The sequence below is a fragment of the Vigna unguiculata genome, chromosome 9 (genome assembly GCF_037176805.1).
Source record: "Vigna unguiculata cultivar grain cowpea cultivar isolate G323 ecotype 2 chromosome 9, ASM3717680v1, whole genome shotgun sequence".
Lineage (NCBI taxonomy): Eukaryota > Viridiplantae > Streptophyta > Magnoliopsida > Fabales > Fabaceae > Vigna > Vigna unguiculata.
Genome location: NC_140800.1, coordinates 30,315,869 through 30,332,485, shown reverse-complemented (window position 1 = coordinate 30,332,485; position 16,617 = coordinate 30,315,869). Strand labels below are relative to the sequence as shown.

At 34.1% G+C, this 16,617-nt stretch overlaps 1 protein-coding gene and 1 non-coding gene across 3 annotated transcripts; both read right to left on the bottom strand.

Annotated features, from left to right (window-relative positions):
- Nucleotides 1-1,605: 1,605 nt before the first annotated feature.
- Nucleotides 1,606-15,878, bottom strand: LOC114162730 (callose synthase 5-like). Of its 2 annotated transcripts, XM_085666461.1 has the most exons (42): nt 15,756-15,878; nt 15,421-15,649; nt 15,108-15,208; nt 13,141-13,262; nt 12,941-13,037; nt 12,715-12,825; nt 12,503-12,631; nt 12,339-12,431; nt 12,068-12,159; nt 11,824-11,950; nt 11,558-11,695; nt 11,394-11,470; nt 11,205-11,283; nt 11,001-11,126; nt 10,803-10,917; nt 10,349-10,683; nt 10,060-10,112; nt 9,899-9,959; nt 9,731-9,812; nt 9,602-9,651; nt 9,412-9,498; nt 9,023-9,145; nt 8,844-8,936; nt 8,629-8,715; nt 8,392-8,552; nt 7,910-8,033; nt 7,712-7,806; nt 7,494-7,611; nt 7,231-7,382; nt 6,614-6,723; nt 6,406-6,531; nt 6,249-6,317; nt 5,845-6,034; nt 5,622-5,733; nt 5,421-5,540; nt 5,232-5,347; nt 5,067-5,150; nt 4,156-4,627; nt 3,041-3,838; nt 2,463-2,513; nt 2,197-2,382; nt 1,606-2,093 (listed from the first exon to the last, which is right to left on the bottom strand). In XM_085666461.1, exons 2-42 carry the CDS (start codon nt 15,599-15,601, stop codon nt 1,857-1,859), a joined length of 5,880 nt encoding a protein of 1,959 aa, XP_085522587.1. In that variant the 5' UTR covers nt 15,602-15,649; nt 15,756-15,878; the 3' UTR covers nt 1,606-1,856. The 2 variants fall into 2 exon arrangements, with proteins under 2 accessions (XP_085522587.1, XP_085522588.1); XM_085666462.1 differs by lacking the exons at nt 11,205-11,283; nt 11,394-11,470; nt 11,558-11,695; ... (8 more) ...; nt 15,421-15,649; nt 15,756-15,878 and having other exon boundaries at nt 4,156-4,385; nt 4,515-4,627; nt 11,001-11,144.
- LOC114164926 (small nucleolar RNA J33) lies at nt 6,242-6,320 on the bottom strand. The gene has a single exon (XR_003599661.1). It is a non-coding gene; the product is annotated as a small nucleolar RNA J33 (small nucleolar RNA).
- Nucleotides 15,879-16,617: the final 739 nt, after the last annotated feature.

The window sequence follows — 16,617 nt, the reverse complement described above, 5'->3', positions numbered from 1 at the left end:
TTTTCATTTTGTGCCTTTGAGTGTAAACATTTTAAACACTTCATAGAAGAGTGGTACATGTTTGAAATAGAGATGTCAAAATGAGTTTCAACCCGTGAGCCAACCCGGCTCACCACGGGTTCGAGCCGGGTTGGGTTGAGAAAAATTCAACTTTTTCAAAAGTGGGTTGAACTCAACCCGGCTCACTTAACCCACGGGTTAAATGGGTTCGAGCCGGGTTGAAGGTGGGTTGGCCCACTTAACCCACCAACATTTTTTTACAATTTTTTTTATTTTTTTTTATTTTTTTAATAATTATTTACTAAATCCTATTATATTTGTTCACAATTTCATATTTTTAAATGCCAGAATGTTGCTTAATTATATTTGAATAGTTTGAATGTTTAATTAATTTGATTGTCAAGTTATATATATGTTGATACTTTAATCTTTAACTATAATCTTTATAGAAAATTACTCAAGTAACCGTCTTATAAACAATTTTTTCTAAATTAGCATGAAAAAAATGTATAGTTTTTTTATTTATATTTTGTTGAATAGCATGACAGAAAATTTGTAATATTAGCCATGCTATTTTAGACTAATGGATACTTTCTTGGAAATAATTCTTCATATATTGGTGGTGAACATGATCAAAACATTGGTTCTTGATTTTACTATGATTGTCATCTTATGGGTTACTTAAAAATTTATTTAAATATTTGAATACTAAAAAAAAAATTTTTTTAGGTGGGTTGGTGAACCAACCCACTTAACCCACCAACCCGTGGTGGGTTGAGCCGGGTTACAAAATTTCTGGCTCACCAGAAAGTGAGTCGGGTTGGGTTCAGTCATTTTCAACCCGGCTCGTGGTGAGCCAACCCGTGTGAGCCGGGTTGGCTCACTTTGACATGTCTAGTTTGAAATTCATGATTTAATTCAATTGTAATTCTTGTTTACATTTATATTTTGAAATAGAGTTTTTATTGTCTTGATTCTTTAATACTTTGGATATATGACTTATTTTTCCTTTTTCTCACCACATTCTCCTTTTAGGATCCATTTGAGAAATTTGATTTCTAGTTTTCATTTCTTATTTGAATTTTTAAGTGTTCATATTTCATTTTCTTAATCTTTTGCTTTTGTTTGGAAGGGAAAAAATTAAAGTGTAAGTAAATTTGATAAGACGTATTTTGTTACTGGCCATAATTTTTTTTTTTAGATATTATTTTTGGTTAATTTGAGTTATGTTGAATTCTTTACTGTTTTTTTTTTATTTTTTTGAAGGTGATACAGATTTATTAAAACTTCGTAAAAGAAACCATGCTGATTAGATTTTGTTTGTATTAACTTGAATTTTTATAGTTAGACTTATGAACTTAATTTGCGTCCACATTAAACTCATATTTGCTTTAGCTTTTAGAGCATTTAAATGGCCTAGTGTGCTTTAAACTAATACACAAGTAAATTATTTATATTAAGTTTTAGAATTTAAAAATAGTCTCTTCATCTTTTTTTTTCTCTGAATTTTGTTTTTGAGTTTTCGTCCTCTTCTTTTCTATTTTTTTTTTTTTGTTCATCATCCATAGATAATTAAATGTTGAGGATCAATTAACGAGTCAAATATCAAGCAAGTCGCACTAAGTTTGCACCAGTCACTTTTTTTATTGGAGTTTGTTCCGCTAGCTCTTCACTAATGTGAGTTTTGGTCTTTGTGAGTGTATACAAATATTTTATGACGAAGTCGGAGAATTCTTCCACTAACAAAGATGCAGAGCCAGATTTAGGAATTTGATAGACACAGTCCATAAAAAAAAATAGCCTTGAAATTCATCCTAGTGTGCCTCCGACTGTAACAAAGAGCTAAAGGGTTTGATTCAGTTCTTCTTATCCTTCTTGCCGCCGGCCAGAATGCGCTGGATCTGAAGCCCTCGACTGAAAGCTTGGTTAAACAGCAGCCTAGTTTGGAATTCTGAAACAAATGGGAACCATGCCAATATGGCCACCGGAGCAAAAATAAGCACTCCCATCAAGTATTCGTACCCTCTTGCTAAAGCTTTCACTGACCCCCACATTCCAATTCCCTTCACCAATGGTCTGCATGCTTGTGCTATCTGCACAATCAGAAACAACCCATTTTACACTCTTTTTTTTTTTACACTTTTTATACATCACTTGTAATATAATATTTAATATTTAAGACCTCTAAGCACGAACCTGAATAAGTGCCCATCCTGTTGGCAAAAAGGCTAGGAGGCTCGCAAATATGTCTCCAACTGTGAGGCTTAGCAGAGTAAACATTAAACTTAGAACAACAACGGCTCCCATGAACAGAAACAATTTGACAAGACGAAACATCAACTGGAAGTCTGCGCTGAACTGCTTTCTACCCATGGACACAATCTGCAGTTCAATTGTCACAAATTAAAAACATCATTTTAAAGTTCTTGCAGAAAGAACTTTTTTTATCACATTATACCAACCTTAAGGATAATCATGACAGCTACCATCACTATCCAGGACAAAGCATAAACCTGAAGAGAAAAATTAAGTCAGAAAACTTCTCTCTCTCTCTTTACATTATATATATATATAGTCATTTCTATTATTATTTTTATTCTATAGTCTTGGCAGAGGGGAGAGGAGATAGTGATCTGTAATGTCATCATGGTATTTAGAAGAGGGCTAAATTCTCCTATATTAAAGGGATTGTGATAAGAATCTGAGTATTATGATTAGTTTGAAGTTCTACATAGAATAGAACGTTAAGTGGTGTATTTAAGTACTGAATTCTCACTTTTAAAAGCTAGTTTTAGAGGTGACTACCAAATACTTGAATATTAGTCAATTTGTAGCTGAGACGTTGGTTCTCAAGGATATTCGCTAGCTTTTGGTAGTTGGTTACCCAATATTACTTTGTCTCATCCGAGTTAACAACACTTCACTCACCCTCAATTACCGGAGTTAGTAATATAGACATTGGTGCTAAATAAGTTAAACCCTGTTGTGCGGTTCCAGACATGAAAACATAAAATGAAATCAAATTAGCAAGCATAATTACCAAGATGCTCTTGTCCCCTCTGGCTACATTGAGATGATACACAATTCCATATTGATAGACAAAGAAACGCAGGTCAAGAATAATCTCACATATCCGCCCCAGACACCCAGTGTTCTGCAGATGTTCCTGTTCTTCATTCCACCATGATTCCCAACTCTTGTTTGAAGGAACACCAATACCACCTCGAATACTTATCCACTTCTGCCAATCATCCCAGTCCTCAACTATCTTCTGCCATTCAAACCCTGATGGATTGAAAAGGAAAGGTGAAAACAAGAATGAGCAGACCAAAAACCACATTGACCACGACAGAAGGCCATATGCTGTTGAATCTGGTGCGGCTGATCCATAAATCCAATAACATATGAGCAAAATTGCGAGCTCAATCCCTTTAACAAAGTGACTTCTAGAGTACATCCTGTAATTTTCAGCAAATTTCTCATGGCGAACAACAAAACCACGGCCAGTTGCTCTATACTTTGCCCCTCCATGCAGAAGAGTGCGCCCAAAATAGTGCAGCTTTGTCCCTAGGGAGAAAGTGAAGAAAACAGGTGCTAGCTGCAACTGCATTATTATGAGATCCCCTATAGCAGTTCTGAACCCTCTCTCTAGTCCAATTTCCATGAACATGGGCAAAGTCATTACGACTCCTATTTGAACAAGGGACTGGGAAGCTAATGCTGCCTTTAGCGGTTCATTTCCCTTTCTCTTAGCCAACTTTACTATTGCAGCCTCAAATCCACTCAAAGACAGGTATAGTTTACCATATAGGAATGCATAACATGTGAGGACCACAATCTACGAATAAAAAAAAGAAAGATTTACTGCCATATGCAGAATTGCAAATCAAGAAAAGGAAAAACAAAGACATTTAAATAGATATATAGCTAAGACAAATTAAATAGCTTCCCTTAAATATCGACTTGTCAGTTCTCACTGTAACAATACTCAGTCAGGTTTTCATGATTTAGTGTTCGTGTGATAAGAGATTAATTTCCACATACATTGATCATATTAGGATTGATTTGTTTTTAAATACACAGTTAGTGTTAGTTTAATTTTAATGTCAAAACCAAGTACTGTTTTTGTAATATCCTAAATGCATAAGCCATTACCATTGAACTTATATAAAATCCAATGGTTGTGAAATAGCATGATAGCATTCGGAAAAAGTCAAAACGATGTCCCAGTCTGTAGATATCTCTGCTTAGTGTCTGTTCTCCGTTACCACAAGCCACTTTTGCTTCAAAAAGTGAGATTTGATTGAGCCCAACATCTCTACCCTTTCCGCATTGGATGTATTCATGATGAGTGACATTTCCGCGTCTTAGTATGGAGTTGAATCCTGCATAGGCAAAAGCATATGATGCAGCGTACCAAAAAAGCACATGATACAATGTACCAAAAACAATATATGATGCCGAAAAGGAAATATCAAATGTCAGTACAAAGAAAGATGTTTCAAGAATGGTACCAGCAAAAATATCCTCGCTCAAATTGATGCCACATGAAGCCTTGCTAAATCCTCCTCGAGTTATGTGGAAAATTCTATCAAAAACATCTGGGTGACCGTAGTGGAATCGCACCCTAGAATTGAAGAAATCTAGTATAAGCCACAAAATTATCCTCCGTATTCATTCTAATAATTGTCTTGCAACAATAGCAGAAAAGATGCCAAAGTGAAATTTGAGAGTTCACTAATTATTGTCTCCGAAAATTGAAACGTGGGGCTATGACACTCAAACAAGAGAAAAATAGAGGGGAGAAGGAAGAAATAAGCAAAACTCGTAAAAGTATCATTTGAATAATACTTAACTAAGCAAACATTTATATTACATGTATTTCCCTTCAAAATAAAATCACTGTTTTTTCTTTTTTTTAGGTCAGCAGAAAATAAAATCACTGCTTTAACTAGGTGAGATAATGTATTAGCCAATTGTTCTGCGGGAGGTTACTGATTTATTCTAGAAGTTAAACAGGTACTTACTACTCAACGATGTCATTAAATCACTAGAGAGAAACTTACTTCAGTGGTCTTGCAAGAACTCTTTGACCAATTGTGACAAAGCTGGTTTCTTGATTTGACATAAACCAGGCCAAGGAAGAGACACTGTAGCAAGTGATAAAATTAAGCAATATGGTAACTTAACATGACAGAATGCTCACTGTATGTGAATAAAATTCTTCTGACCTGCCAGTAAAGATGTGTTCACGTACACCTAATATTGTAGGCCGCCGCACCCCATGATCTTCATTAAACTCTTCCAAAAGGTTGCGCATTTTTAAAGCTTCTTCCAAGTAATTATCCTAAGAAAATTGCACCGAATCAACAGGTCAAAGTTTACACGTTTTTCACTTACAAAATGTTTATAATTTTTACCTGGTTCATGTCAATAGTCTGAAGAGCTTCGCCTCTTGTAAAAATGATGGCATGATTTTGATTTTCAGGCTTCCCTTCCCCTATCTTTGCTGGACCCGGTAGTTTAATTCGAAATATTTCCTTCAGAAAAAATAATAAAACCATCATTTCTATGTTAATCACAAATTAATTAAATTACATCCTGAATCGTTATGCATTTACTTGGTCAAGATTGTCCACAGCTTTGATTAGTACAGAGTAATAAACTTTCTGAACTCTCCCTCCCTCTCGTTCTTCAACTTCATCAATGTAAGCCACACGAAGTGAGGGATTGCTACAAATGAAGAACCCGATATTATATTCTTAAATCAGGCGGACTTCAGAAGCCAAAGGCAAACATAAATTTCATTTGAACTAAGTTCAATTCATGAATTGGAGAACATACTTAACCATCAAATTCAAAATGTCTGTCGCACGGCGATCTCCACTACGCTTCTGATTCCCATAGTTCTGACAGGTAGCGACGTATGTAAATTTCATGTCTGCAACGGCCTCTAAACTGGCATATAAGGACCTATGGCTCCTTTTATCTTCCTTGGACGGGACAGTAACAGCTTTATAACCATCAAATATCTCTGCCCACAAGATAACATAAAACCTTAGAATCATCTATTCTTTGTAGATAACTACTTTTTTGTCTATCACCATGAAATAAACTTCATAAGTGATAGTTATGTTAAACCCTGCCCCTGGATTTGAAAAAATTATAGAACACAAGCTTGCCATTGCCACAGTAGCAAGCAAATAGACTAAGCTAAATAGCTTAGAATAGAAGAAAATCACATTTACCCTTTTCATTTGCCATATCAAGAAAAGCCTGAAGCTTAATAGCCCGCCGGTAGTACATCATTCCCCTAACTGCATTAATGAACACGTACAAGAGGGAAAATTTTAATCACCAAATCCTGTTTGTGGGGATGATGGAGAGGGTAGAAGTCACTGTCACCTGTCCTGCTAAGAGTTTGTCCTCGTAACGAGGCCCAGTGACGTAGCTGTAGTATGTGTTCATCTTTCTCCCATATCTCACTATCTTTCTTACAACCAAGACGTTCCATGAAGTTGTTCCACTCATCTGGTAAGATAACTACAATTTAGCCAGTCCTTTTGCTACTAGCAAATTACAGTCAAGATATATAGTGATAGTTGTTACACACCAGGGTAGATCTTTTGCAGGTAATATATGATTGACACGCCATCTTCATTTTCCACCTCAAGATCATTCTTTGAGTAGACAGTCTCTTCACTGTAGTATGGAGTTAAGACACTGCAAACAAAAAGCAAAATGTTATTTATAAGCTCAAAACAACTTCAGAACACATCCGATTCAACACCAATGCATCCCAAAATGCTTTACAAGTAAAATATACAATAAAGCATGAAAAGATAATTTGTGTAATAAGAATTACGAGATTAACCCTGATGATCACAAATTCTCTAAACACTGGAAGGATTTAAATATTCAATATGAAAGTTAGCAGAAAGGATGATCTTCCTGCAATTTATTATACATCACATGACATTTGCATACATCATAATGGCCACAAGTTCTGTACAAAAACAAAGCATCAGACCTTATTGGAAATGGATTCTATTTCAAGGGAACTAATGTCTAGATAGATGAATAGACCGATAGTGACTTATTATTTTCCTAGGGAGTTACATTTATTTTTTTATTGCTCTTAAATGCAACTCATTTTAAAATTATTAAAATACTCACGCTGCTGAGTGGTTCTGCACTCAAGCATTTCACCAAATCCAGTCTTCAACTAACCTGAAGGATAGCATTTTTCGAACTCGTGGAGCACGTGGCATATCCATGAACAATGAATTGGTAAAGAATGCAATCCTTCTGCGTGCTTCAAGGTTTGTTGGAACCTCAATGGCAGATTCCTTCACCGTCAAAAGTAAATAAAGACGTCTAATCTGAAAATCCAAAATTATTCGGAAGTCACAGAAGTATCTGAGAAGTTAATAATAACGGAAACTGTAAACGATAATAGTAATATAATAATGATAATAATAATACATTATTACCTGTTCGTCCCATTGTGCTGTAACTACAGGAGGGAATAATACAGCTGGTTTTGAATCTGTACCAGCAAAAAGTTGCCTTCCAGTATCCTTACTACTATGGTAAAGTTCTGCTAATTCACTGATGAACAACACAATATGAAAAACACACATTATTGTTATTAATGGACGAAACATGCGAATTATTATATTCCAAATTCAGTGCAGTCAAGTTAACCAACCTGTTCTCATTTACCACCATATCACGTGTAAAAACTTCTAACATATCTTGCAATAAGACCACCACTGCACCTTGCTTGGATTCATCTGCATCTTTCTGTAATCAGAAAACGATAAGTAAGCATACAAGCAAGATAGTTATAAGAAACCCTTTAAGACAACAAAGGTTTTGTATGATTAGTTTTCTTTATACAACTCACCAAGATTTCCACAAGCTCCACAAACTTCTTACAAAGGGAAGGCAGAAACCCCATTCGGAAATTTGTCAGAAGTGTATTCTTAAAGATGCTGTTTTCAACTTCCTTAATGATGACAGAGATTGTCCTGTTCCATCACAAAGAATTAAGCGTATTGATAATGACATACATTTTAATGGACTGAACCATATGTTCCTTAATTTATCTCGAATCAATTACCCAGACAGACAGTTAAAATACAAATAGATAAATAAATGAAAAGTATATGCACGTCAAACAAGACTAATTGCTTTCGTGAATTAGAAACAGTAAGAGCCAAATTTATAGTCTTCATGCAAAAAAACTTGGAAAAAGAAAGCTGGATAGAATGCTACACAAAAAAAAAAAATGGTCGGATCATTTATAATCTTAAATTGATAATGCTTCTTGTATGAACTGTAAACGAAAATGGACAAACATCTATAGGGACAGATACTAAAAGCTACCTCGTTTCAGCTTCTCCTACAATCAAAGCATGCAGGATGTTTTTAAATGATTCATAGCATTCAATTACAGCACACTTCATATATTCATCTGCACATATGCGTTTCCAAAGATCGGAGTCCTTTCCTCGAAATTGAGCTGCCATGTCCAGTGCTATAGGAATCTGCAAATGTAGACAGTGAGCCAATTAAATTAACTGGTAACTAACACAAGCATATTAAAACTTGAATTACACAGACCTTGCTTGCAAGCAGAAAAGGTGGCCACTGAATTGTTTTCAAGCTTGGATCTGATGAGTATGGAACCATCAAAAGATCCATCTCCCTGGAGTGATACAATCATAGTTTAGTCCTTAGTAGGTGATGAGTCACAAATCAAAATAAGTAGAAAGAATAGAAGATAGGATTCAGGACAAATAAAGGTAATTAAAGAGTTTTGTTCCATGGCCTTTCCTATCACTTATGATATCTTCCTCACGGAAACTACAGATAACTTCATTCCATAACTGAGCAAATTTAGCTGCTTCACTCGTTCTGCTTGCAGAAATCTATACAAACACGGAAACATAAATGGAGATAAATAGTTATATTTAGTTTACTGTAGTTAGCAGAAAAGTAAAAATGTGATAGAAACCTCGTCAAATCGCTTCGATAAAGAAAATTTCTTCTTCTGCTTCTTGTCAGTAGGAACCAAGTATGCGTTGAATGCACCAGGTAATGACTGGAACCGCGATCTCAGCATGGTCAGAGTGCGTATCTGTGTAAGCAAATTGATAACAGCATTAACTGGTCGGTAAAACATTGTAATTTGAAGTATTATATGTATTTTATTCCGTGACTTTTCCATTGTCAAGTTCTTCCGGAAAATGAAAAGGGAGTTCAAGTGTATTTACTCTCTGGAAACTTCAAGATTTCATAAAGTTTTTTTTTATGCATACATGTTTTCAAAAGTAAAGAAAGTCAATAAAATAGCTAATTGGCAACTTCTCCACGGATATATAAATATGAAATATTGACAGTAACCTCTCCTAGACGATCGAAGGCTCCAATAACACCACCGCAAATAGTTGAAAAGATGGAATACCAAATTTGAGTGTCCATGAAATAAACCTGCATTTAAAATGTAACCTGAGATGTTTACACTGAAAAATTTATCCCGAACAAACGAAAAATGGATATACGTGAGTATAACCACGAAATATAGCATACGCACCATAAGTACAGGGGCCCATAGTGCAATAACTGCACCATAGTTATTTTGAGCTGCGTAGACCAGAAATACTAGATCAATAAAATTAACAGGAAGTTGCTATGGACTCATAAGAAATGTGAAGAAAACTACCTTCAGGGAAGAATTCATGCCAAGCATAATCAACATGCCGAATACTCATTATGTCCTTAGTTGGCTGAACCAGAGGTTTGATCTGAAGAAAGAACAGTTATAAAGAGGCTCAACAAATTCACAAGACATAAATAAAAAAATAACAACTACAACCGTTGTAATAATTACCTCTACAAAAAAGCTGAATGAAAATTTAGCAGCCAAAAGAATCACCCAAAAAATAGTGTATCTGAAATTTTAAAAGAAATAGATGATGAAACAATTTCGAACAAATTACAGGAGCACAAACCTTAAGTAACTTGGATAACATAGTATTCTTCAAAACTCACTTTAGAAGAGCAAATTGACTCTCATGCATTCCTCTTCCCACATATATTCTTGGCTGCATGATGATTATCAATTTAAGTTAGAAATTTAGTCAATGATTCAAAAAAATTGCTTCCAACTGATTTCTATAATAAGGTGGGTATATGCATTAATTTCAACATTGAAACAATAAAGTACATTGAAACAATTAAGTGCATTGAAACAAGTATTACACCACTAGAATAATTTCAATTTATAATGAAGAGAATTAGTTAAATCCGAAGTGAATATCAAATCCGAAGACAAAAGTACCTGTGACCACCATAAGAGAAATCTAACTATGTGCCAGTCTGAGTTTTCAATCCAACGCCTAAGCATTGGGAAAAGAAAGAGAACAGCTGCTAGTAAATTTGGAAGCAGATAAACTGCAACTGCAAACATATAAAATGGTGGAATCCCCTTTATACTATCAAGAAAGGAAAGCATATCCTTCATAAAGTTAGGGGCATCCTCGAAGGAATGCACATAGAAGAGTGGAAGAGCAATAACCCAAAAAAGGCTAACAACGACTTTGAGACAACTTCGTAGGACATCAGTGAATCTCCAACGATGATAGCCTGGAAAGTTCAAAGCCAGGTCCAAGATACCTAAATCAAAATAAAAATGAACAAATGCGATGTCACTTCTTCAACTACTAGCTTAAACAAAAACCAGCAAAAAAAAAAAAAAACTACTGAAACTAGTGGTTCTGGTTAATGTATCATACTTTGAAGCAAGCGCAGAATGGCTGCTGTGATGAATATGCTAGAGAGCTTATATAAGACCTCTTTCTGAAAGATATCCAACAATGAAATCCCTTCCCAGGCAATAATGAACATCATCTGTAATAAGAATGTTATGATATTTTCAGACCAACAATCAAGGACATGATGACATAATCCCTTCTTCTGTTCAAAACAAATACCTGCAAAACTAGCAGATAGAAGGTCCAAAGACGATCAAAGCTTCGGAAGATGTTCCAGAATGATCGGGTCTCAACAAAATTTGTTTTGCCAGTTCTTCCAGATGTTTTTTGAACACCCTTTCTTCCCTGATATAAAATTCATTTAAGTATTAGACTAAATAAATATCTTGCATTCAGGCAAGTGACTCCTAAGAGAATGAATACCTGTGTCATATTAAATGTTGATCTAAAAAATTCACCATCATCACGCATTGGCCATCCCAGAGAAAAGCAATCTGGTGACCTGAAACGAAATGCAGCCCAAGTTAAAACAACAAAGGCAATAACTGAAAGATGAAAGATGCGAAAGGAAGTCAGTTTCAATATTAAATAAAATCCAAAAGGCAAACGAACCAGAAATATTCATTTAGATCATCATAGTTGCACCAGGCTGAGTGAGGAGCTGCTCCATGTTTGCTCTTCTTGGCTTCCTGTATTGATTAGCATGATAGTAACTTATCACCGAGAAGAAAAAGTACCTCAAATAAGTTGACGATCCAATATCAGAAAAACCATACCTTTTCTATTACTCGGTATATAGGAGTTATAACCTTGCGCAAGAATGCCTCATCACCACCACCATAGGAAGGTTTGATGTTTTCACCAGTAACAATGCTTACATTTCCAGCCAATAAACCATGAAGTTCATACGCCATCTAAAGTTATAGTTGACTATTATTAGTACGTGCAGAAAAATAACTAACAAATAAAATAAAAACGTTACAGTTCACAGCAAACACATTCTGGCAAAAGATATTGTAACACTTGAAAAATATGTACCCACATTATGAAATATGTAGCAAAGACACTCTGGCATGAAGCGAACATTGGATGCTTCACCCCATATGAGAAGATACAAGCCCATATAAAGTAACTTTCTTTGTTGTATCTCTTGACGACCTTGAGGGTATCTGCATGAAAGAATACCATAGCCACTTTAGCATTAATATTTTCAGTCCTATCATATTAAGAATATGATAGGAAAAGGTAGGAAATTGTTTGGTAAAGGAGAAATTGTTATATCTTACCGTAAGCTATGTCTTCGTCCCAAAAATTTGCACCACATTCTGTAATTCTTAAACAGTTTATTCATCACTGCATCAATGGCGCGATCATCAAGCTGCAGTTGTTTAAGAAAATAAAAAAATACAGTGAAATTTAGCTAAGGCTCAAGAGCAAAGCTGGCTACCCTATAACTAAATGAAATTTTGATAGGAGTTCTCTTTATTTCTGGTTTATCTCTATTAAACCTATAAATGATTGGCTAAGTACAAGAAGATGCAATATATAGTTACATACCTTGCTAAGGGGATCAGGTTTGGGGTTTAGCCTTATGTGAGCATTAGCAAGAAGTAGAATTAAATGCTCTCTCTGGTTCCTGACATTGTCCCTCTGAACCAAAATAAACCAAAAAGATTAACAAATTCGGGGCTATAAAAAAGAAGAATCAAGTCATAACATACCTGGAACCCAAACATTGCTCTAAGCCAATCAAGCAGATCCAAATCACCATTTATCTGCCTTTGTTGCTCAAATGAAGTTGGCCAATTCAGGCCATGAGTATTCCAGAATGCCGAAACAGCTGCCTTAATCTAAAACGCATAAAGATAACCACAGAATTCAGTAAAGCTAAACATAATACAAACTCTAAACATCATCGCGGCAGAAGGGATACCTCTTCAAGCTGCATGATAGGCTGAGAAGCCCCTGCTGAGTCCAACGGAAGAATGTTGAAAGGTGCATATATCTCCGTCTTTTCCTGGACATCTCTAGCAGCAGCAATGATCTGAATGCATAAAAATTACTCCTGTCATTTACACCCTTCCAATAAAACTTATACGGCAAGCTACTTCTGTCACAAGATGAAAATGAAAATATACTATGCATTAATCAAGACAGACCTCAGGAGCTACTTCTTCGACCTTCTCGGTCTTGTTAACTGCACAAAGAACTTCAAAAAGCACCCCAGCGGTCTGGTAAGCTTTCCCGAGCTGTGCTCTAATGATGAAAATAAAAAACGGAGAGATACAGAGGAATGTTAAGTATGGAGGCGATGTCCTTATCTTAACGAGACATAAAGCTTAAAGAGCGTGTAGTATACCTGTCTGCTCGTTCTCCTTGGTCAAGAGCTCTGACATAATGCTCATAGTATTGCTGATAATAAGCCTGGATTTCCCTTGCATCTGTCTTCTTAACTCGAAGGGCAAGACTGTGTGCATTGTCCTAGAGTCAAGAAATCATGTGAGAGAAGCTCGAGTAGAAAATAATAATAATAATAATAATAATAATATTATTATTATTATTAGTTATGCGGTGCTTAGTTCACCTCCAGAGTTTCATATTTCTTTTTCTACTTCTTATTTATCTATACTTCTAATTTAATTTTAAAACATATTTATTTATTTATCATATAAAAGAATAATGATAATGATAAATAATAATGACTTTGATTTTATCCCAACTCATTTAAAAGTATGAAAAATAGTCACAAACTTCCACGTTAAATGAGAAACTAACTAAGAATAAGAATAAGAATAATAATAATAATAATAATAATAATAATAATAATAATAATAATAATAATAATAATAATAATAATAATAATAATAATAATAATAATAATAATAATAATAATAATAATAACAGATTTATGTTAAAAAGAAATAAGTAATAATTATTTATACACATGAATATATTCTTGTTTTAGTAACTGCAATAATGTGGACATCACTAAAATACAAGAATTAAACTTTGAAATAAGCAATTAAGAGAGACAAGTCAATTTTGGTAGCATGACATGCATGTATATTTGACATCAATTTTTTTTAGCTATTACTATTAATTTTAATCTAAGTATACTAGTAATATAAAAATTTACTGTAACAGGTTAAGTATGAGATAAACCAATTATATTTCATAATAAATACTTTAAAAATAATACTTAAATTGATTTTATAAGTTGACAGTTTAAATAACCTAGAACATCTACAATACATACATATGGTTACTCAAGTAAACTACTTATCTTAATTTTGTAAGTCTTACAATCACAGATATAGATGTAAGCATTCTATTAGAATTACTTCAATACGCAGGGCTTTAAATTAAGTGTATAACCTAATTTAGTATATCTTATAACTCAAGATTAATACTTAAAATATTAATTTTTCTCGCTCAAAGTATGTTATTATATATAAGCCATTTTTTTAGACAAATAATTATATCTATATAAGTAATTTCACAATATTTTTCTGACAATAAAAGTTGTTAAACAATAACTTTATTCTAACAAACTATATATGATTTGTAAAAGTAAAACTATTGTTTCTATAACTCTTTGGTTTGTTATAAGTTAATCTCTTAAATTGTGTGAGATAAGTGAAAAATATATATTTGGGATATCAATGATTTTTAAGATAGAAAAATAAGAACAATAATGAAATATGTTTATTTATAATTTAATTAAATTAGAGTATACATAAGTTAGTTTATAAAAGTTTTCTTGTTTACTTTTTTAAACTTTCATTCTTTAATTTGCATAAAATAATTTTAGTTTATAGAAAATTTATTTGTTTTCTTTTTCCTTCTAAAATTTTGTATGGAGATTTTTTTCTAAACAAATGCTTTGCTGAAAAACCTAAATAAGCGTTGGGATTTAGTTTGGTATATATATATATATATATATATATATATATATATATATATATATAGAGAGAGAGAGAGAGAGAGAGAGAGGTTGATAGATATTCAAGCGTGTTATATTTTATTGTAATACGATGAGAAATTCAGAATAATAAAGAAAGACTTTAATAAGTTTATTACAGATAAAGTACTTATTATGATAAATTTATTATTTGTAATAATTTATACTGTAATGGAGGCATGCGCTTTAAAATATAAGTTGTGGAAAATCCTTAGGATATAATTTCTTATTTTTTTTTAAGTATTACTATTATTGCTTCAGAAAAAAGTCATACTGTTTCTTCAATATTCTGTTTTAAAAATGACGCCATATATTTTCTGACATGATAGTTGGAGACATGCGAGGGAAAAGAGTTAGTTACGTACCCTTTCCAATCGCTGCAACAGCAGCGTCTTAAACTGCCTCACACCACGTCCGCTGGAGCTCTGATCCAACCGGTGCGCCTTCTCGAAAGCATAGAACCGACCTTACAACAAACAACAAACAACAAACCAATTTCAGCGATTCAGACAACTTTCTATAAGATTTCACTACAACAAATTTGCTACTAAATAAAACAATACACATTAGATGTAATAAATTATGAAGGAGATAAAAAAATTATCGATGTATGAATTGCTGCGCAAGTCTTTCAGGCAAAACCGTGTCAAATACTGCTGAACATTGACGACAACATACATAGATAAGCAACCCTAGGGCGTTCGCTTTCGATCTCATTGGCGACTCGGAGAATCGGAGAAATGGAAGCGAGAGCAGACGGAACAACCTCATTGTCGAAAACCTCTGTGGAGAACGTCGTGGCGCCACTCCTTGACGGGCGCCGCGTCAGCGTGTACGGTGCCCCATCCAGACCGGGCATCGTTGTCCACCACCGCGACGCTCCCTACTTTACTTAGCTCTTTCTCCTCTGCTACAATATCACGTGAACAAAATTAACCGATTCATCATAAAAAAATAAAATAAAATAAAACGTATAAAATGAGAAGAAATTGAAGTGCAGTGGTGACGAAAACCTGGTAAGAGAGGAGAAAGGAGGTTTCCGATGAAGCTGAAGCGGGATGGTGGTGATATAGGAAAAGGAGAAAGGAAAAAGAGAGAGAGGAAGAAGGAGATGACACGTGGCAGAGGGAGAAAGGGAAATGATTGGAAGAACAAGTTTTACGGAAGCAACACAAAATGAATATGAGAGAGGAGGAAATTTATATAGGAAGATATTTTTGAATTAAGAAAGTCCCCTTTCTCTCTTCTCTTTTATACAACCTAGGGTACACTGGAATCCTGCTATCAAGCGAATAATGTCATTACACTAACAAATATCACAGCTTGATGTGATGCGTTTCTATTAAGGAGAAGTAAAATTTTTAGAAAGATGAATGATACACAGCAAAGCGAGAAACGTAACTACCAAACATTTGAAACTACCTTCACTACTATTGGAATGGCGGTTATCATGCCCTACTGCAACTTTTTCACTCCATAAACCACTGTATCCAGTTCATGCAATTTACTTAAATTATCAATTACTATTACCAAATCTTAATACATACATAATATTAAATATACTTTCCTTATTTTTTTTTTAAGAGACTTACCTTGTGAGGACCTAGAAAATAGTAGTTTAGAATGAGTAAGTGTTTAAAATAATGGAACTTGATTATTTTATTATTAAAAATCTTAAATATAAATAGAAATCTAATAAACGAGTTTCATTAGTTATAAACATTTTATCTCTCTAAAAACTGTTTCTAAAATCCTCTCTGCCTTCTCTCTAAATTTCTGACTCCTGTAATCATCTGTTCAACGATCAGAGACCGCTAGGGGAATCCCTACGACACGCTCTACGTTTCTGTCCGATCAATTTCTCAAACATAGGAG